Source organism: Pleurodeles waltl, chromosome 4_2 (genome assembly GCF_031143425.1).
Source record: "Pleurodeles waltl isolate 20211129_DDA chromosome 4_2, aPleWal1.hap1.20221129, whole genome shotgun sequence".
NCBI classification, from domain to species: domain Eukaryota; kingdom Metazoa; phylum Chordata; class Amphibia; order Caudata; family Salamandridae; genus Pleurodeles; species Pleurodeles waltl.
Window position 1 is genome coordinate 802,420,992 of NC_090443.1, and position 22,359 is coordinate 802,443,350.

Below are 22,359 nucleotides of genomic sequence, written 5' to 3' on the forward strand. Positions count from 1 at the left end.
AGTTTTACAGTGGCCACTTGCAGAGACTGGCCAGGAGGTAGCTTTCTACCCGCCTGTGGAGACATGTCAACAGCTTCCAGGACTGGTAAACATAGAGGCCTGCCGATGGAGGTGTTACCTCCACCTGACAGGAAGTCACAGGTGTTAGCTCAAAAGGCACACTTAAAAGATGGAATCTCCTTACAAGGGCAAATGTTGAACACATTAAAGAGGGGCTGTACTTTTGTTCAAGTAGACAGGTTGGCGTCTGGGACAGAATGGTGGAAACAATGGCCAAACCGTTTTTTCCATGGGTGTTTAGTCCACAGGTAGCCACACCTCTAAGAGAAGGGCCCTGACATCTTAGGAGTGGGTAGAATAGACTACTCTGGGATAGATGCCTCACTTCAAAGGAAGTTGTCATCGGGCATGAGGGAACCTAGTAGGTCATTGACTAGTGACTGCAACCCTGCTGTGGGCATTTTCTGGGCATCAAAGGGTCACCCCTGGCATCCAGAACTCAGATCTCACATGACTGGAGAGGAGGACGAAAGTACTGCCATGCTGAACCTGGAACCAGCAAACAAGAGGCTGCACTGATCTTGGACTGCACGTACTGTTGCTTGGGCTACTGAATGAAAAGACTTGTGCCTGCAGTGTCCTGCTTGAACCCTCAGGAGTGACGCTTATGGCCCAGAAGGAGGAAACCGCTGTGTTTTGTTGTGCCTGGTGACCTGTAGTCCAGCGGCAACTGGACTTTTGCTGGACCTGTCGTAGTTGGACTCTTGCTCTAGGCAAGCCTGCTGGTTTAAGGATGACAGTATTTTTGTTTGTAGGCGACTAGGCCACTCCTAAAACAAGTCACTACTGTCAGCCCAACCCTCCTGGCTCACAAGCAGTACCTCACCATTAACTCAGACTGTAAAAGGTAATTTGTGGCAGCCTTTACATATTGACTGAAGATTGAAACATCTCAGGGGAGTCGTGGTTAAACGGAGATAAGCCTTCTCTCACATGAGCAACAAGTCTCAGTCACACACAGGCAATAAAGGAGATGCAGTATAGTTTTCAATAGGGTTTATTAACAAGATTGCAATCTACTGTAAATTGGCTGCAATGACTAGGATAATGAACAATGCAAGAAACAGAATAGTAAAAATGAGGGTCGTAAATACAAAGACCCCCACAGTCTTCCAATAACGAGATGTGAAATAGACCCTAATACTCTAGCATGATGAACCTAATCTCTAACCTACAGAGAGCTAATTGTGTTAAACCTAATCTGCCAGTACCATGTCCATGAGAAACACCCTCCAATCCTCTTTACCTTGGAATGAGGTCTCTAGATCAAACTCTGTGGGGACACACAGGCTGGGTCTGCATCAAGGCGACGTGTAGCATAGATAGCATTAATGCCATCTGGTAGGAATCCCTCTGATAGTCCTATGTGCATGAGGTTTTTCTAAACAGATCTTGTAGGACCCCTGACACAGGTATGTTCCTAAACACTAGCTAAGAAGGCATGCTTGGGACGGCAATTATATAAACAATTCCCTGAAAAAGTATATTATGTTACTGTCACACAAGTGGGAAAGTACAAGGTGTGAATACCTACGTATATCACTTATCTTTGACGTGGATAGTGACTCCTTCAGAGTGGCACTGATAACGTGAAATTAAAACATCTTCCTAACTATAAACATAGCAGCCATTTTGGAAGAAATAATTAAGTAAATGTGCTAAAGCAGTAGGATAAGTGGGTTAAAAGGCACAAGGTGACGAGGGCACAGGCCTAAAAGCCATAAGGCTAAGCTATCTCCTTTTTCCCCAATAAAACCAAATAGGATCCACTACAGACCTATGAGGATTTTGAGGGACTTAGACCTCTGTGGCCAAAGTAAACCCACCTGGACCATGGACCTGCATCCTGGAGCATCTTCAGCATCCTGTATCCCTTGCATCCTGGCCACTAGATAAAAGTAAAAGGCAAGGAGACACTGACACTGGAACTGGCCTGAAGACTGATTTTTGTATTCAGGTAATTGTTTCTTCGGACCTTGCTGATCCTCTTGACTCACTCTGCCAGAGTTAGTCCCCAAAAGTCACTCTAAGTAACTGCATTCCGCTTAAACCAAAGTTTTTTTGAAAAAGTTTCTAAGTGTCGGATTGTTTGCTAGTGTTTGTCCGCAGTTAAATAGTCTTGATTGATTCTTCCCAGTAAAAAATATCACTGGATTCCTCTGTTGGACCTTTTTCGTTTTGGTATCCATAAATTCTTAAAAATATATTCTATGTTTATAAACTGGTGTTGGATTTCTTGAGTGTTGAGTGGCTTTCAATTGTTTGTTTGCTATTTAAATGCCTTACGCTTGTTCCTTTGTTGAAACCAGACTGCTTGAAGATACACCTGCTAAGGTTTGACAAATGAAACCGGACTGGTCCTTAAGGGGCTGGTTGTGTTACAAGGAGAGGTCGCACCACCATAAAATTTACTCCATTTCCTCACATACCTTTTTATTGTGCCGAAGTATGGATGCCTCCGCCCTATACTAGACCTGTGCCCTTTCAGCTACTTCTGAGTAAGGAGAAATTCAAAATACTCAAGTTGGCTCAGGTCTTGTCTCCCTGGTCACAGATGTTGCCTACAGTTCATGGTTGAAAGCACTTTTAGTTCTCCATGCTCCCCTTTGGCATCACAAGTACTCCTCGGTGTTTACAAAAGTGATACCAGAGGTTTTAGCATATTTGCGGAGGTCAGGGGTTCCCGTCTTCTCCTACCTCGACAAATGGCTGCTGAAGGGGGCCTCGCGCCAGGTGGTTGTCACGCACCTCAAGACTACAGAGGACCTCCTACATTCGCAGGGGTTCTCTATCAATGTGCCAGAGTCACTCCTGACTCCCTCACAGACACCTCCTTTTAGCAGAGCCATTCTGGACACAGTACAGTGGCGAGTACAGGTTATTTAGTCTATGATTCTGATGTTTCAACCTCTCCTGAATTTCGGCAAGACTGACTCTAAAACTGCTGGATCTTCTGACTTGCTGCATCCTGTTGGTATAGTATGCCTTGTAGCATATACACACACTGCATTAGGTCTGAAGCCCCAGTGGGTTCAGCATCAGGGGAATCTCAGACCTGGTCCAGATATTGGAGGAAACTGCAAAAGACCTGTAGTGGTGGTTTTCAAGCCAGGATTGTGTCACCTGCAGGCTCTGCTCCCTTCCCCAACCAGATCTAACAGTAGTGGCAGATGCATTACTTCCGGTTTGTGGTGGTCATCTGGGACAAGTGGAGATCAGGCCACTCTGGTCCCCAGCAGAGTCTCAACTCCACATCACCCTGTTAGTTGAGTGATTTCCTTGCAGTAAATGTCGTTCTTCCATCAAGGGTGCGCCAGTTCAAGTATTCAGACTGCTTCACCGCCATGTGGTCCTGCAGCAAACAGGGCGGGGTGGTACTTCAAGACTGCTCTCGCTTAGTGACTCATTTTATCATTAGTGGGACTCGGGACGCTTGTACACCTTCCTGCTGATACAGCTGGAGTGGTGAGTTCTAAAGATCAAGGTGGACCTGGCCCAAATCATCCTTGTGGCTCGAAAATAGGGCACAGGGAGTGTGGTATGTCAAACTCCTAGGCATGAGCATCGGTCTTCCAATCATGCTGCTCCTTCAGAAGGATCTCCTGTCACATCAATGGGGGAGGGTTCTGCACTCTAACCTGCACACAGTCTGGATTTATGCATGGCGATTGAGTGGCAACAGTTGAGTTTTCGGTCTCCCTTTTGATGTCTGTGAGGTCATCTTGGCAGCCAGGCATCCATCCACAAAGATATTATTCGCCGGCCATAGGGAACAGTATGTGGTGTGGTGCACTGACAAACATGTTTAATTTCTGTCTGCAGCCTTGTCTATAGTGTAATTTCTGTCTGCAGCCTTATCTGTAGTGTTAATGTTTGTTTTTAGCCTGGCAACACCTTGCTCTGGGCACAGTAAAAGGAAATCACTTAGGCATCTTTGATTTTTTTATTTATTTATTTTTTGTCTTTTTTTTTATTTTATTTTTTAAGGTTTCTGGATCAGCCTCCTGTGTTAGTCACTTGTTGAACTTTTTCTGGATGGCCTCCAACATATGGTTCCACCCAAACCTTTTGTTATGCCCCAGCGGGACCTTAATTTGGTTTTAACTTAGTGTTCACCTTTTGAACCCATGCATAGTTGTCATCTAAGACTCCTTACTATCAAGACAGTCTGTTTGGTGGCCTGGGAATATTCTGAAGTAAGGAATCTGCAGCTAGATAGTCTCTACCAGAAAAGGAGTTACTCAAGTTAAGTAACTTGTTCTTACTTCCTATTTCTCCATCTTAAAGCAACTTGCTGCAGCATCTGTAAGACATTAACTTCAGAGACTCTTAAGTGCAAGATAAGGGTATTGAATATTTCCTTTCTGGAAAGGTATAGCATTCCCATTTCTAAAGGGGGTTCCTTGTTTTTTGGGGAAGATTCAGTGAAGTCCACCAAGCACTACAATAGTGCAGCACAAAAACCAAAGAATATGGTGCTCCCTCGTATGGAATTTACTTTAAAAGCATTTATAGCCTCCTCATCCAAATTAGAAAAAGCCTTTCTTAGAAAATGTGCTAAAAAAAGAGGGGGGGGGGAATCAAGTCAAGAATAAGCCTGTGAAAAAGATTGTGCGGTAATCTAGGGCTTATGACATCCAGTAAGACTTGCTGCCCAAGTCATTGAAAACTTTAAAAAAATAATAATAATAATCTACGAGAAAGGCCCTCCTGGTGCACAACCATTCCATCAACTGGTACATTTCAAATCAAGTATATTGGCAGTGCCCTTTTGACAACTAGCAAGCAGTTGACCAGGCCCTCATGTTATGTTATGGTCTTTTATAAAGCGCATGGCTACCCAAATGCCTACCAGCACGGATAGCAGACCTCTGAGAGATAGTCTAGTGGTTATACTCTAAATGGCCACGTTTTAAGTAGTCAACAAAAGGAAGATTTATGGCTAGTAAGGCAGAGGGGAAGAGGCAGTTCCATTACTTGGCTTCAAGGTAGGCCATGGAACTTCCACCCCATCTGGATTCATTTACTCTGGAAACTGAGGCCAAAGCTGCTAATGAGGACCTAAGCTGTCTGAGGGGCCTATAGAAGGACCCCAATGCCCTTAGCAGAGGGGGGCCTCTATTATGTAAGGCCCTATGGACGCAACATAAGGTTTTGAACTTTATGCGTTGTTCCACAGGTAGTCAATGGAGGGAGGAAATAGCCACTTTGGCAGAGACATGACTCTGTATGTTTAAAAGAAGACGGGCAGAGGCATGCTGCACCACCTGCAGCTTTCTAGTCACATATTTCGGGGAGCTGATATAATGCATTTCCATAATCTAATCTGGAAATAAGGGCCCGAACAATGATTCTTTTTGTAACACATGGAAGACTTTTGAAAACCTTCCATGTGAGCCTAAGTAAGCCAAACCAAGTGGAAATGATCTTATTAACATGGTGCTCCGTGGTAAGGCGTGGGTTGAGCCAGACTCCTAGGTTCTTAATATTATTCTTCGGGGAGGGGGGGTGGGATTGTCCAAGGATTCCAAAATAGAAAGATTGGATCCAAAATAGAAAGATTGGACCCCAATTGAGGGCTGTATCCTAATATTATTTCGGTCTTGTCTCCATTAAGCTTACATCCTGACATCCATCCCAACACCGCCTCGAGACATAAGGCGAGTAACGAACAGTTGGGGCTGAAGTTGGTGGACAATGATCATACAAGCTGAGTGGCATCTGCTTAAGACACCAAGATACCAAAAGGCTTCACTATCTCTGCAAGAGGGATCATATAAATGTTGAATAGTGTCAGACCAAGCGACGAACCCTGCAGCACTCCACAACTGGAGGGAAAAGACCTGTCCAGTATCTGAAACAATCTGCCCTCCAAGAAAGAGGAGATCCATCTAAAGGCCCTACCCAAGATTCCGACCTGCCTCATTCTCAAAAGTAATATATCATGATCGACAGTGTCTAAGGCGGCACTAAGTTCAAGAAGAATAATAGCTGTCGCTATCCCATGATTGAGCCGCCTTCTGGCCCCATCCTGGACTGCAATCAGGGCCAATTCTCTGCTGTGAAGGGATCTACATCCCATCTGAGTGGGACAAAGGATATTATTATCTTCAAGAAAACTTGAAAGCTTGGTGTTTAACATGCTTTTCGATTATTTTAGATAATGCTGGCAGCAGAGAAATAGGCCTGTAGTTATTCAACTGAGCTGCATCCAAGTTAGGCTTTTTAAGCAGGGTTTTAACTATGGCATGTTTCCGTTGTTCTGGAACAAGACTCCTGTAAAGTGAAGCGTTTAGAACATCAGTAAGAACTGGGACTAAGACCGAAGCACCCAGAGCCAGCACCTGAGGAGGAGCCGGTTCAAGTGGGGAGACGGATTTAAGAGCTGCAATTAATTTGGATACCGTGTCCTTAGAGAGGAGAGCAAATTGCGAAACAGAAACGGCGGGTGATATATGCTGCTATATAAAATCAGTAGCATGAGGAGAGTTTGCTGAGAAAGCTGAATAAATATCTGATATTTTTTGGTGAAAAAACAGTGTCAGATTCTTGCTATGTTATTGGGAGGCACTCATGAGTTCACTATGAGTGTGAGACTGTGCGATTTCTTTAAGTATTTAGAAAATCTCTTTTGGCAAGTTTGAAGACTGTTCAATTCTAGTAGCATAAAAAATAGATTGATCTGATTTAATTTCTGAATGGAAAAGTCCGATAGCTTTCCTATAGTCCTGCTTCAGGGACACTTCATAAGATTTTCTCCATCTCCTTTCCAGACGCCTGCATTCCCTTTTTAGGTTGTGAAGATGGGGAGAGAACCAAGGAGCACCTTTTTATACTGCGCCCCCAGGTTTAGTAGAATAAGGAAGTAATCTGTCTAAACTTTTGGAGATTCAATCATTAAATTACTTTAGATGGCAAACTTTGTTATCTCTAAGAGAAGGTTTCTGAACCCCTCCCCTCCAAAAGCCTGTGTTCAGTGGCCTTGGGGTGTGGTCTGTGCCGCATAAATGACTGCACCTTGACTATTCCTTAGATCCCGGTTTCCCAAACTGTGGGTTGCGCCCTCTGCTGGGTCTTAGGTTTATCTTGTCTCCTTTGCCAGTTCTTCAAAGAGCGAGGTCAAATGTCAGGCTATATCTTCTGTCAAATTGCTGCTTATTCTTTTAACGTGGGATTGCTATTTACTTTTCTTTCTCTAACTGCAAAATGAGATGTTTTAAAAGCGAATCATGTGTAAGGCACCTGTTTTTTGTTTTTTTTTGTTTGTTTTATTTTTTACATTTCCGTCTTTTTAGCCATATTAATTTTTTTGCTATTTTATTGGTACTTATCCATATTTATTTTGTCTTGAATAAATGGAGTTGTACGTTGGTATATTTCCAAATTTATTTAACCGATAAACATGCGTTCACACTTGATGCCTGTCTCCTTTTAGCAAATGAAGCAGTTAAATATAGCAATACACTACAACTATTGGCATTATATGCACACATGTTGACACATGCCTGTATTTAAAGGCATCTCATCTTGTTTTTAAATCCCCATGGGGTCTATCTGCTTAGCAGTTGGTCTGGAATTCATGAAGGACAACAGTGTCACTCATAAAAAGCACAATTTTCTGTATATTTCTGCTTTTAACCCCTTTGCTGCCAGGCCTTTTCTCCCTCAGGTGCAAGGCCTTTTTTTGGCTATTTGGGGCAGTTCGAGCTTTGGCCCCCATAACTTTATGTCCACATAAGCTACCCATGCCAAATTTGCGTCTTTTTTTCCCAACATCCTAGGGATTCAAATGTCGTTTTTTTTTTGTTTTGTTATTTTTATGGGGCAAAGGAGCTAAAGAAGCCGACTTGTGGTTCTTTCTCTGAAAATGGCATCAACAAAGGGTTTGCGGTGCTAAAATCACCATCCTCCCAGCTTTCAGGAACAGGCAGACAATCAGAAAACCAAATTTTTCAACACAATTCTGGCATTCTACATGGACAGACCCAATTTTTACTATTTTGTTTTTTTTCAGCCTCCTTCCAGTTAGTGACAGCAATGGGCATGAAACCAATGCTGGTCCTGGACAGCGAAACATTTCTGAAAAGTAAACAAAATACTGAATTCAGCAAGGGGTCATTTGTGTAGATCCTACAAGGTTTTTCCTACAGAAAGTAACAGCTGAAATACATTAAAAATATTGAAATTGAGGTGAAAAAAACTGCCATTTCTCTCCATATTTTACTCTAACTTTTTCCTGCGATGTCAGATTTTCAAAAGCAATACACAATTATGTCTGCTGAACTCTTACGGTGGTGGGGATATATGGGGCTTGTAGGTTCATCAAGACCCCTAGGTACCCGGAGCCAATTGAGGAGCTGCACCTTGCAATGGGTTTTCATTGTATACAAGGTATACAGCAATTCATTTGGTGAAATGTATAGAGTGAAAAATAAGTATAAAGGAAACCTTTGTATTTCGAAAATGGGCTCAAGGTAAGGTGTTGAGAAGCAGTGGTTATTTGCACCTCTCAGAATTCCGGGGTCCCCATACTAGCATGTGAAATAGTTGTCTTTTTTTACAGTCTTACATTTGGAAGGAACAAATGTAGAGAAAGACAAGTGGCAATAACACTTGTTCTGCTATTCTGTGTTCCCACTAAGTCTCCCGATTAAAAATGGTACCTCACTTGCGTGGATAGACTTAATGCCCACGTCAGGGAATGCATCATGGACAGACACATCACTTTTTTACATTGCAATCTGATGTGTTTTTTGGAAAGTTCCTAGCTGTGGATTTTGTCCTTTAGCCCAGCCGGAACCAAGGAAAACCTACCAAACCTGTGCATTTTTTTTAAACTAGACACCTAGGGGAATTCAGAATGGGGTGACTTGTGGGGCTCTCACCATGTTCTGGTACCCAGAATCCTTAGAAAACCTCAAAATATGGAGAGAAAAAAAGAGTACTGGACTCAGCAGCCGCATAAGGAAACCTACCAAACCCAAACATTTCTGAAAACTAGACACCCGAGGGAGTCCAGGGAGGTCTGACTTGCGTTGATTTTCCCCCAGTGTTTTCTTACCCAGAATCCTCAGAAAACCTCAAATTTAGCATTAAAAAATCTAATTTTCCCACATTTCTGTGTGGTAACACCTCACTGGCACAAATTTCCTACCACCAAACGTTCCCCTCAGGCTCCCAGTAAAAAATTATACCTCACTTGTGTAGGTGGGCCGAGTGCCTGTGACAGGGAAGAGCCAAAAACATGTCAAAGATGAGGGGTAACCGGACAGGTCCAAAAGGACAGTTTGCGGGGGGGGAATATGCATTTTTAGGCTGACTAGTGGGGTAGAATTTTTATCTGTATGGATGCGACAATGCTGGGTGGTAGGAATTTTGTGGATTCCTGCAGATTCTGGCAGGTTCCATCACAAAAATGTGAAGAAAATGTGTGATTTCAAGCAAAGTTGAAGGTTTGCAGGGCATTGTGGGTAAGAAAATGGTGCAGGTGCATGTGAAGCACACCACCCTGGACTCACCCAAATGTTCAGTTTTCAGATGTGTGTAGGTCTCGTAGATTTTTCTACATTGCAGTGTCCAAAAAGTGCAGCCCTCACCATTCCAGGTGGGATGATTTTGAGAGTTAGGCTCTCATGGCCCAAATGTGAAACCAAAACCCAAAATAATGAAAGCTGAAACTGTTACCCCCTTCAGTTGGGGTGGGGGCAATAGATTTTGAAAGGGCAAACAGAAGTGCTTAACTTAAAAGACATACTAAATGCCTCAAAAGCTGAGGAGCAGGAAAGGTCTTCTGGGGTTTCAAGGCTGAAAAGAAAAAAGGCACTTCCTTTGAGATAGTCAGCCTGATGGGAAAAAAATGTTCAAGTGGGCTTTTGCTGCTGACAAATTACCCATATCTTCAGGGAACTGAAGTCTGAGCAAGGAAAGTGAACCAATTGGACAACCTGAGAAGAGCACATCCCAGTTATTCTGGAGGAAATGGAGGGTCAAGAAGATTTGGGTACAGAGAAGTACCTAATTTAGAAATACAGGTTGAGAAATATGATAGTGTGCGACGTTCAGGAAGAGGAGTAAATATAGTGTAAAGTTGATGCCGACACCACTTAGGAGGAGATGTATATCATACGACACCATCCCTACCCCATAAATCTGTCATGGGCTGATCAAAAGACACATACATATTCCAGATGGAGGTAGAACAAGTCTTGTTTCTTAATTTGAAACGTTGTCTCCTACACAGAAGAAATTAAAACATGTTGATCTTTCCTCCCATTCTCCAGCAGAGGAGGAAAGTATTTTCAGTACCAGAAATCCCCAGCACTGTTAGCCTCGCAGAGAATAGAACTATAAATCCTCATCTCAGGACCCAAAATACATTGATACACATATGGAATCAGAGACACTTATAGCTACTGCAGAAAGGAAGTGGGTGCATTCACCGGCTACTGGAGGTCCTCCACCAAAAACAGTGGGTTGCAATATGGAGAGAGCAGTGGCTACACTAAAGTGCATAGTTAATTTGAATACACTTCTCAGAATGTATGCTTGCCAGCAGTGGGAATATATAGACAATTAGATAAAATGCCTGCCCAAATAAAACTAGAGGAAATGCAAAAAACTATTGGGTCTGATTTGGAGTTTGGCAGATGGGTTACTCCATCGTGACGGATATCCTATCTGCCGTATTACAATCCCATAATAGCCTATGGCAACCGTAATACGGCGGACGGGATATCTCATGTTTGTGATGGAGTAGCCCGTCTGCCAAACTCTAAATCAGGCCCATTGTTACAGTTAAGTAGGTGGATGCTAACTGGTACATGCAGATCTATTGTGTGCAGCTGCCATTATTAAAACTACTACCGGCTGCTCTTGAGCTACAATCTTTTAAGGTTTTGTTTCTATTGGATGCTAATTGTCAGGCGCTATTCTGTTTGCTGCCACCCTTTAGTAATCAATGTAGGATCAGTGAGTTCTTCTGAATTTGTAACCATGTTCGTGTTCCCTTAAACAGTCATGGAAACCAGGTATACTGGTAAAGTCTACTTTTTTTTTTTTTTTTTACATTTTATTACATCATTTGTATAGTCTTTTGCTGTCACTAATGAGATTTCAGCATGCTTTCTAGGTTTCAAGTCAGTAGGCCCTCCGTTTGTTGTGTATTGTCAATACAGTGGGTTTACCTTGTTTGGTCTAATGTGGGGAGTATGTCGGTGTTCATTGTGGTTCAGAAGTGTGCTCCAAACATGACTCTGACACATGGTAGCGCTTAAGCATGGTGTGATCACTGAAAGATTTGGGATCGTATTATTGGCATACACTTACCATACTTTATGTTGACTTTGTAGAGATCGCTCTTAATCACTTGACTTTTAGAGGACGTCTTGAGACGTACACAAAGGGAGAGTGTTACTCTAGGATCTTAAGACTCCATCCCTATGCAGGGTCTTACATGCATAACATGGGAATAAGAAGAATCAAGAGAACTGACTCTGGCAACCAGAAGCAGATCTGACATGACTCTGGAAAATCAAGGGTGCTCCCACACTGGAAGAATACAGTGCCCCAGGAAAAACAAGACCATTGGGTACATGCCATGCAATTCTTAAAATGCCATAGTCCTCCATTTAGATTTTATTTATGGAATGGATGGATATCCACTGCTAGGTTACTTTGTTCTTTTTTTTCTTCTTATTATTTTAGACTACAGCTACTGAAGTCTGCTAATATTCAGTAACGAAGGTCTGTGTGTTACTAACTCCTTTCTAGAGTGCAGTTGAACAGTGTTAGAGCTGGCATCCCTGGTGACGTTTGGTCTAACTTTTTGCCCTGTGATGACCTGTTTTGCTTACCTTGTTTTTGCTGGTTTTAGGACTCTGGGCATTTTACCACTGCTGACCAGTGCTAAAGTGCATGTGCTTTTTTCCTAAAACATAATAAAATTGGCTTAATCCACAATTGGCTTATTGAATTCACTTATAAGTCCCTAGTAAAGTGCACTACCTGTGCCCAGGGCCTGTAAATTAAATGCTACTGGTGGACTTGCAGCACTGATTGTGCCACCCACTGCAGTAGCTCTTCAAACATGGCTCAGGCCTGTCATTGCAGAGCCTGAGTGTGCAGTTTTAGACTTTGTCTACCTGGCAAGTTCAACCACTTCCCCGGCCCAAACCTTCCTTTTTAGGGTGAGCCAATGCAGCTTGCATGCGCTGTTTCTCAGCATGCTGTAATCTACTTCTGTGGACTTTCACCACGCCCATCACTTTAAATTGTTCCTTGATCTGTCTTTCAAAATTCATTTGGTTTGTTAGGTAAATGCTTTAGGTTTGTCCTGCCTTGAGGATGTTTTGTTACCGCCATGAAGACTGACCCATTTACATGGATTATTGCTCAGCCATATTCCTTAGTGTCAGCGCACTACTTTTTCCTTTTGTCTCCGCTTCAAGCTTGTGGTGGTATGTTTCTCTCTCTGGCATCTTGCTGCTTCTGTGTGATGTCTGCTCCCAGCAAAGGCTGCAAGTTGGAGGGAGATTCACTCGACCCGAACATTGGGGTGCTTTGCATGAGCATTAGTTAAATTTGCAGCCCCATTCCTATATTCTTTGCAAGTTTAGCAGTTGAAACAATATACAAACAGGTGCCTTTTAAATAGAAAGCCACCAACGAAATCCTAAACGGCCCTCCATGGCACAGCGGGAGAGCCAATACTACAGTATTCATTGCACTTGGGAAACTCGCCCCATAATGCCTTGTGGGGTATTCCATTTACCACACATTTCTGCCCATAACTCATACTGTGATGGTCCAAGGATAATGGGACCACCACCAAAATATTCAGCACTGCGTGCTCTTTCTGTCCAACTCACCTTCTAGGTCTGCTAGGTTGGTGGGGGGCAAAATCATTACCTACCCACCATCCAATGTCTTCAGCTCTCTCATGGTTTGCTTTCAAGCTGGGGGTAGTTTGTATTCTAAGGGCCTTGTTTGTGATAATATTCTAGCAGGCCCGGTAGGCCTGAAAATGGGTAATGCACTGTTTTCTTAGGCTGAATATATTGTTCCCTTTTCATGTGGTTATACCGTATAGTTGCAGATTATATGGTTACATGGCCATGTTTCTTCCCAATGCTGTTTCTAATGTGGTGCCCGCTTGGGGATGTTCTGACCAATGCAGTCTAATGCCAAATGTATGAAGGAATGCATAGTTTATTTCTGATTAAGGTTTGATGTGCCACATGGCTAAAAACGTATAAGGTCCCAAAGGCGAGACCTATTGGGTATGCCAATTCTTGTTAATACATGCAGGTCACCGCTAAGGTAGGCCCTGGACAGCCTCATGGGCAAGGTGCACTGTATTTAAAAGCTAGCATGCAGTTTTGAGTTTTACATGTTCAGGTAATGAAAAACTCTTAAATTAGTTTTTCACCACTGTAAAGCCAGTCTCACCCAAAGGTTAACATTGGGATTGCTTTATTACATTTTATAAGTGTTATTTCCAATTGGAAAGTGATGGGACATTCACCTCCCCACCCCCTCATCCCCCCAATCCCCTAAGTTTGGTGTCTCTGGAATCACAATTTAAAATCACAACTTATGGTAAAGTCTGAATTTAAACTCTAATTCTGAAAATGCCACTTTTAGAAAGTTGCCGTTTTCTTAATTTAACCATCTGATGCTTTCTACCTGTTTCTGAACACTCATCTGGGTGTGTGACGGCAGGGCTGTTGTGTATTCCCTCCAGACAGCCAAACACAAAGGGAGCTTAGGTGTGACTGAGTAGCCATCTGCATGTTGATTAGCTATCCTGGGCAGGACTGGAGGGAGGAGCTGACACTTAAACCAGAATGGGCTGTGTCCTGAGCCCACACAAAGGGCTGCATAACCTTGTGCAGTGTCTCTGGAGCCAGGGCAGCAACAGCAGGGACTCTGTACACTTGATCTCTGTTTGAAGACTCCCCCACTTCAAAACACAACTAGGTATAAGAACCGGACCTCAGATACATCAAATCAGTATACTTCCAGACCTGAGGGCATTCTGCCGGGAAGGACTGCTGTGCTGCTGAAAGGACTGTTGCTCTGCTGGACTTCTGCTTTGCCTGCTCTGCTGCCTGCTGCCCTCCTTGTTTGGGAGTGAGAAGGACTGGACCCCCTGCATTCTCAGAATTAAAGTGACTCCAAGGGCTTGTTGGTTTGTCTCTTGTTCTGAAGTCTCATGAATATCAAAGACCTCATTCGACCTTGCTACAGCCTCAGAACTCATGTCCACTCGGAGTCCTGCCCTATCTGATAGAGACCCTCTATTAGAAAATTCCTTACCTTTAAATTTCCCACAGACTGAATCAGGCCAATTTTCTGAGCTGTACCCCTGCATGCTGTTAGGTGGTGTTGAACGGCTCCACGTCGGTTGTCTGCGCTGGATGTGATGTTGCGGTTCCTATATAGGCACCACCCCAGCACTTTGATTTCAGTTCCGTTCTTTACCCGCCAGCTAGGGCTGATTTAAAGAAAGTAACCCCAAGTAATTTTTTGACTGTCTTTTTCCGACTTTTGTCAGAATTTTTTTAATTTATTTTTTTAAGAGATTTCAACTCTTGGTACATCGATGATGCCATTGTGGAAGACAGGGTTCACTCCCTGCGGTTCCTGTCATTGGGTGATGTATGTTACTGATCCACACCTCTTATCTATGGTGTCTGGAGCGCAACCACGACCCAAAGTTGTGCTGTAAAGGTCGGCCCATGCATCCAAAGGCTTTGAGGAAGCGGTCCCGGAAGCTGATGGTGGCCTGACGCTCGACTCCGCTCAGAGATCTTGGTCAAGAGGAAGGTCTCATAATTGGTCGCGGGAGTCCTCCATTGTCCTCTCATTCCCAGCCCTCTGGGCACTAGGGTACGTCAAGGCACAAGAAAGTCTATTGTTGAAGCATTCTTTGACTTCTTGGCCGATGAGACGAGGGAGCGTCGACGTTTTAGGCCTCACTGTGCAGAGTCTGTGCCTGGGCTGACTCTGCAGCTTCCCAAGTTCCCAGGAGCCAGAGCAACCCCTGCTCACTTAAGAGTTTTATGATGCCATGCACCTAATTTCGGGGCACTGCTGGAGCATCTTCGGCCCCTGCAGATTCAGAAGGGGCCCCTTCAGGTTCCGCACCAGCATCTTCAGCCTCAGCGTCAAGGGACAACAATGGATCCAGACGTGGTTCTGGACTGACTCAGGTCGTTCCATTCTGACCTACCCTGACGGCGGTGCCGATGCTCCTGGTGCTGCCCGCACCCACAGGCAGCGCCATTCCCAATCCAACACACAGCCGGATGGGTGTCATATGGCTCCAATGCCAGCAGGAGCCTTGTCTCTTATGTCTGAGTCCACGTTCTTATAGGATAGGGTACGGTGAAGAATGGGAGGGGTTGCTGGACCCTTTAGAATTCCAGCTCCAAGAACCTCTGGACTGGCGTACAGACTTAAGTGAAACCAGCGGACTGGATACTTATCCAGATAGTGGCATGCTTTCTCCTCCTACTATCCCTTTTAATGAAGCCCTCACAGGTGTCCTACATTTTTTGATACAACACCCCACCCCTGAGAGCTTGGTTATCCCATCCTTCACTTCCCAGTGCTCGTTTTGTTCTGCACCACCGGATAGGGAATCCAAAAAGTTGGATACACTTGGCATTGCGGTCCGTGAACACTGGATGCCTTTTGGGCCGTTACTCCCACACGCTATGGAATACAGTTGCAAAAGTGCTGCCACAGGTACCGGAGGTGGCCCGGACTGTACTCTCGGGCAGTTTCTGATGTGAGTGACTCAGCAAAGATCACCATTCGTTGCAGACTAGACACTACCGACTTTCTAGGTGGAGTGGTTTCGTTGACAGTGGCACTGAGGCGCGACACCCGGTTGAGGATGTCTGGCTTTTCTGAGGATATCCAGGTTACTTTGATGGACATGCCCTTTGATGGCACCCGTCTCTTTGGAGACAAGGTAGACTTTGCACTCAAGCTTTAAGGATTCTCGAGCTATGGCCAGACCTCATTCCCTTCAGTCTCCCTTTCACCCCTTTTGTGGCAATGGAAAGGGCCTCAGACTGAGGGCGTGGGATCCTCTGACCTCTTGGATCAGGTAGGCAGCAGTCTGGCCAGTCTGCCAACCCCCCATAACCCAGACCATCTCAAGGCCAGTGGTAACTCCTCCGATTAAAGGTCCAGTTGGGACCTACAGTAAGCCAGATGTGGCAACCAGTTCCTCTTGGTGGATCCAGCATATTTACCCCAGTGTCGAGCAACTCTTCTTTTTTGCTAATAGGAAGGCCACAGACACAAACTTATGGTTTAGCAGTTACAAGTTAATCAGCCACAGCAGGCACACTATAGGACCGCAGTCCACTAGCTCAAGCACCGTAAAAGGCTGCTTAAGTAGGTGGCACAATGAGTGCTACCGATCGACTAGTTGCATTTGATTTACTGGGCCTTGGTACATTACTAGGGACTTAGAAGTACATTAAGTATACCAATTGGGTGTAAGCCTTGTTACCATAACTGAGGGAAATTGCTCAAGCACTTTAGATCTGGTTAGCAGTGATAAAGTGTACAAAGTCTTAAGGCCAACACAAACATGAGGATTGAAGGCAAAAAGTTGAGGTGGTGAAGCCACGCCAAAGATTTCTGGTCCAACAGGCTCCCATGTGGTCTGTGGAGTAGGTGGGACAGTGCCCCGCAGAGGTACAGGGGCATCCCTTCAGTAAAGACGTGCTGGCTGGCGCTATAAGAGACTCTCAAGCAAGTGCAGTTCTGGACGGAAAAAAAAGAAAACTTAAGTGTATCTATGCAGTCATGGCCACTTCAAACCACTGTCCAGGGCAAAAGTATCAGCCTACAAGCCCTTGCTGGAAACTTACCAATTAGCATATTTGGCACAGAGTGCACCAACATGGCAGGGGCACCACAGGCGGAGCAATTGTGTTGTGGTCCCACTGCCCTAAAATAACCCACAAGAGGTCTACAATCCCTTCCTACATAAGTGTCTCTTGTGCATGATTCCAAGACTCTGGGGGAGGTTTTTGGTAGTTTTGAGTACAGCTTTAGCTTTTGTCCTGAGGCTACAGGGCCTAAACGCTTATCAGGTGGGTCCTGTGAGGCTCCTAGGTGAGCTTCCAGCACAGAATTTTTTTATTGCCGCAGTATAAAATGGCATTTAAACACAATGCATATATTTGATAGTACCTTTAAAATGTTTTTCGCATTACTGATGTTTGGTTCTGGAAGAGCTTATGTTCTAATGTTGAATTACGTGGTGATGCACTGTTGTAGTTCGTAGGCTCGCCTTTGTTTTAATGCAGTCTGTTTGTGCTAGATACTTGGGAGGAGGGGGGAATTTGTTTTTAAGTGGTTAGGGTTTGATGTGTAGACCGTCAAACGTGCCTCCTGCTGCGTTCCACTGTACATTTAGGCAGTTTTTTTACCTGGGTAACCTTTCTGTGTTGTGCTCTCCCTATAGGTAGGGAGGCGCTTGAGAGAGTGTCCTCATATATATTTGGTTTTGTGTGTAAATAATTCCTCTTTTCTAAGTGATGGCTCTGATGGGGCCCAGTACACCATAGGTGAAAGAATCCCGCATTAAAATAGGGGCCCAATTCTACTGGGGCCAGCTGACTGCCCTGGGAACATCCAACTCGTTTTTCTCACATTGACCTTGTCTGAAATCTCTCCTTTCGACTCATTTGTCGAAGTGGCAGCCTCTGTGAAGGGAACAATCTTGTCCTCCAATATGTACACAGAGAATCCAAATGTCTTGAACTTGGAAAGGGCAAACAAATCTACCATTCCAGGAATCTCACGCCCAGACACGCTAACACCATAGTGATCATGGCACCCTAAGGTTAATGCCATTAGCACTTCCATGTCTGGTGGACAGTAAATTTGCACTTTGCCTTGGGGAAGAAGTAGCTGACCAAAATGTGTTGTAGTCAATGGACCTGTAAGACACTGCAGTATGCACCACCACGCTTGTATATTTAAACAGGTGGCCCAAGAGAAGAGTCCTGACTTGGTTTAGAAGTCCAAAATATGCGACCCCACCCAAATCCATTGTCTTCTGTTCAAATGATCAGACCCCTCTCGCCCTTCAGTCACCTAAGGGCTTGTTGGACCTTTAAGATAAGGTCATTTTTTGTCATGATACTCTATTCAGTGCCTCCTCTCGCTTGACCCCCTAGTCAAAGATGGGTCTCTCTTTCGTGCGGAATTCCCATTAATCCTTTAGGCTTCAGTGGTGACAAATAATTCCCAATGACTTCCTCAGAGCTTGAGCATCAATCACTGCTCCATTGCAGAGGAGAGACAGAGGCCAATTAGTGCTTTAAAATCCTGTACATTACAAACGGAGAGGGAACGAGATAAGGAATAGCTATATTTCATTTTGTAAAAATTTCTTCTACTGTGTAAAAATGTCTTCTACCCCCTTAGTTCTTATTCTATTTCCACTTGTAATGATCCTAGTATTACTCCCCCGCACTGGGTAATTGATTTAAAATTTCTGCGGATGGGGAGCCCAAGTTTGTGTTTTGCATGGACAGGGTGAATGACCCTCTTGCAAGTGGGTGTGTGAAACGTATTGCATATTCATCCTGGTCAAGCTTTGCTGCATGTTTTATATTTCAGCTTTTACCTGTACTACCATACACTTCTATTATTTGCTCCACTTTTGTTGGGGAATGTGGCACTGAACATGACGCTGAATGTTTTTCGGTCCCCTGTTGCCCCTTGCATCTTTGGAAAGATGGTGAAACAAAGTCAGGAGAGAATTGGAAGAACTACTGCTAGAACCTAAATGCCGATGTTCTTTTATTCGGTCAGAAGTTCGAAATGTCTGCTTCCAACCTAGAGCCTTCGTTTGTTTTTGCAACTCATTTCTTTTAGTGCGTCACTTACTTAATCTGCTTTAAAACATTCACAGTTGAAGGTAGGTGGTACAAAAGGGCAGGGAGCTCTACCACTGTTCCATGTTTTTCTACTGGCCCATATGCGAGTAAATGTGTGTCCTGAAGTGCTCCGGTGCACAGTCAACACAAAGAATAAAAGAATTGCAAGTTTGCCCTTAGAATGCTTTCCCTACCCTTATACGTGTGAGGTTATTATTGTAGCTAATTATGAATTTTTACAGTTTCAGAAAGAATATCCAGACATTTATCAACGTCGCTTTCCAACCACAGAAAGTGAAGCGAAGCTGTTTGCCGACAGGCCTACAATCAAGCAGCCAATGTTGACTCTGAAAAAGCCAAAATTTCACAGCTTGCGATACTGACTATCTTCTTTGTGAACTTGTTTTTATCTCTGAATTGCCTTATAATCCTTTTCGAACAAACTGGCGAGTTTGGATAGTGCATTGTTTTTAAAAGCGCCTTTATCGTCGGGTAAATTTAACTTGTTTATAAATTGATAGAATTGTACATTTTCAGTTAAAAAGAGATGGAGTCATAAGTGACCAAAGAGAAACGATTTTAAAAACACAACTGACTTTTGGTGGGACTGAAAGCCATAAAAGATTGCCTCTTAATGGAAGGTTTCATTGGCTTGCACAGGCTGTCATTTTCCCTTTAAACATTTAGCTTTGAGGTGGGTTTGTTACCACAAGCACTATGTACAAAGAATTCTAGGATAAAATAAGGTGACATTTTCACCACTTGACTTCAACCACATTTCCCTCACAAGGTTCTGATCATTAATTTTCAATACCGGAATAATTTACTATTGGAAAACCATGGCTTGAAAAAAGCAAGATGGCCCTGCCCTGTTTTCTATGCTGTGCATAGTGCTTGCCCCAGAAAACGCTACATAAATGAAGTGTACTTTCTTTGTAATTATTTACGCTATTGAAAGTCAGTTCGTTTTTATTTGGTTCATTTTCTTCTTTGACAGTGGTCTAGGTATGTTCTGATTCGGTTTGTGTTGGTATCCACTGTTTTGTATTTTTTGTTTTAGATGATGAAATGAGTGCAACCTAGCGATAGGAAACATTTGGCCTACAAATGGCTTCAGATTGTACACTGGATCCCTATCTAATGAGTCTCTCCTCAGTCCTCACACAATTTATGGAGTAAACTGGTACTGGTAACCCATCTTTATCCAGACGTCTGTAAGAGGTGGATGTGTCCCTGTCCTAAGTAACCTGTTTTAGTTTCTTTGTTTGGATATGGTAGTCTTTGTGTATTAAAGAAGTAGAATGTCCATCAAGTCAGAACAAACATCATCTCCAGATTTCAACTGAGTCTTTGGTCCAGGCTCATTCATTTTCTCTCTTCATGGTCTATACATTTTTTGGTTTCAACCCAGTGAGAGGAACACTTATTACATTGTATGAGACCACCCTCCCCCTAACATGGTCCAGAGGAGAAGTTTGTGATACAGTAATATACATTTATTGTGGCCCACTCGATCAGTCATTGGCACTTTGCTTGATAACCCATGGTAAGAACACATCAACAGTTGTTCTTTAAACAGCTTCATTCGAAAGCAAGGGAATCTCACTGCAAAATGAAAGATTTGGTTTAATTAGCCCAGAAGGTAAACCTGGCTCCCCTTAACTGAGAGCTAAATCCCAGGCAGCAAGTAATGTATTGGTGATGTGGTTATTCCAATGCCAGAAATCATTATATGCAAGGCAACCACATAATGTTCATGTGGATGTGGGACCGAAGATGGATCTTTTGATTATGCTTCCTTTCAAAATTAGTCAGTGTAACTCCCCTCCCTGTCCCGTTTTGTTCACTGAGCGATAATTATCATTGAGACTCCCTTCTTGGTAATACAAAATTTGTCATTCTGACCTTCTCAGATTACCTTTGGGTTAACCTTTTGGCTTAGATCCAGAAGATGCATTTAAACCCGAGGCATTAATAATGTACATTTGCTCTATTGTGAAGCTTCGAGTTGCAATTCCAGCAGTGTTTTACTGAACTGGTTGGAATAAAGTATCTGAATTGAAGGACAAGTCTTTACAGTAGGCATTTGCTGTGTTGTTCCCTGTTTGTGTATTTTGTGCTATTCGATGTGTTAACTGAAATTTCTATAACCCGTGTAAACCAAAGTAATAATGGAAAACAACAATCTTTACTCAATCAAGCATACTATGTGCATGGCAATGAACAATAATTGGAATATGTTTTTTACTTTTATCCAACACCACTGAGGGCTTTGTCTTGTAGCTGCTGTGAAAGCCAAAGCCCAGCCTGAAAGCCAGAGAGAGAACAATCGTATCTGCTTGTTGACCCCATGGGTCTGTATGAGTGTAGTATTAAAGATTTTTGATCTTGAGTGATTATTATTCTATCAAACATTTCTGTTGTGTCAGCTACTTGTATATGGCTCTAACTGCTAACTAGTGTTTCAGTTTTTAGTGTTGGTGACATTTGCTATTCATGTTGCAGAGAATAAGTGTTGCAGTGAACTTTGGAATTTTAAGGAGCTGCGCAAGGAACATAGCTTATTTCAGTATGAGGAACTTGACAACCTAGATTTTTCACACAATTTTTATGGGTTGTAGTTGAATTACAGGACCGTGACTTCTGATGTGTTAGCACTATTCCTCTAAGCGATAAACTATATTTCTCAACTTTGGCTTTGAACCTTAAACTAGTTCTTTACATCAAGGACTATCTATTTGAAATTTGCATCTGGAATGGTGATTTTGTTCCTAACGTCCAGATCTACAGAATAAATACAACATTTCCGTGAACCTACAGGTTTTTGCCCATTGGCTAGAGCTTTAAATACTATTAAAACATTTTTCCAGTTTGTTTGTTCCAAAGACATACATTTCGCTATCATCCATTACCAAAGCTCGGAGTTTGAAGAGATTTAAAGTATTGATTTCCCAAGGACTGTGATCATGGGAACACCTGTCACAGATGGCTTACTTTGGAGCCACAGTGTTTATTTTTTTATCCTAGTACACGTTAGTGGTATTCTGCACTGCTTAAGTCTGCAAAGTATAAGTTCCTTGGATGAAGGCTTGTACTATAAGAGGCAAGATCAGTACGTCTGCATTTCTTCATAATGTCGATTTAGTAAGTCTCTTCAGTTAGGCCCAGTATTCTCACATGATGGGTAAAGGACTCCATATGGTAGTACACTGACATTGCTGCATCATTGTTTCCTTGTAAAGCTTTACATTTGTCTCCTTCATCTGAAGTACTGCCTGACTTTTTACTTTGATGATAGAAATTAATTGGAGTGGGGTTTGGTGGGGGGGTCTTGTGCTGTCGTGCCCTGTCTTCTTAGCTGTGCCTTCTCAGTTATGTAAATATG

At 43.3% G+C, this 22,359-nt stretch overlaps 1 protein-coding gene across 2 annotated transcripts in view; it reads left to right on the forward strand.

The window, feature by feature from the left end:
* Positions 1 to 22,012, forward strand: part of DEPDC1 (DEP domain containing 1) — a 219,415-nt gene extending 197,403 nt beyond the window's left edge. For both annotated transcript variants that reach the window (XM_069232451.1, XM_069232452.1), the window contains one exon: positions 19,217 to 22,012. In XM_069232451.1, coding sequence (XP_069088552.1) covers positions 19,217 to 19,357 — 141 coding nt within the window. In that variant the 3' untranslated portion in view covers positions 19,358 to 22,012. The remainder of the gene's footprint in view (positions 1 to 19,216) is intronic.
* Positions 22,013 to 22,359: the final 347 nt, after the last annotated feature.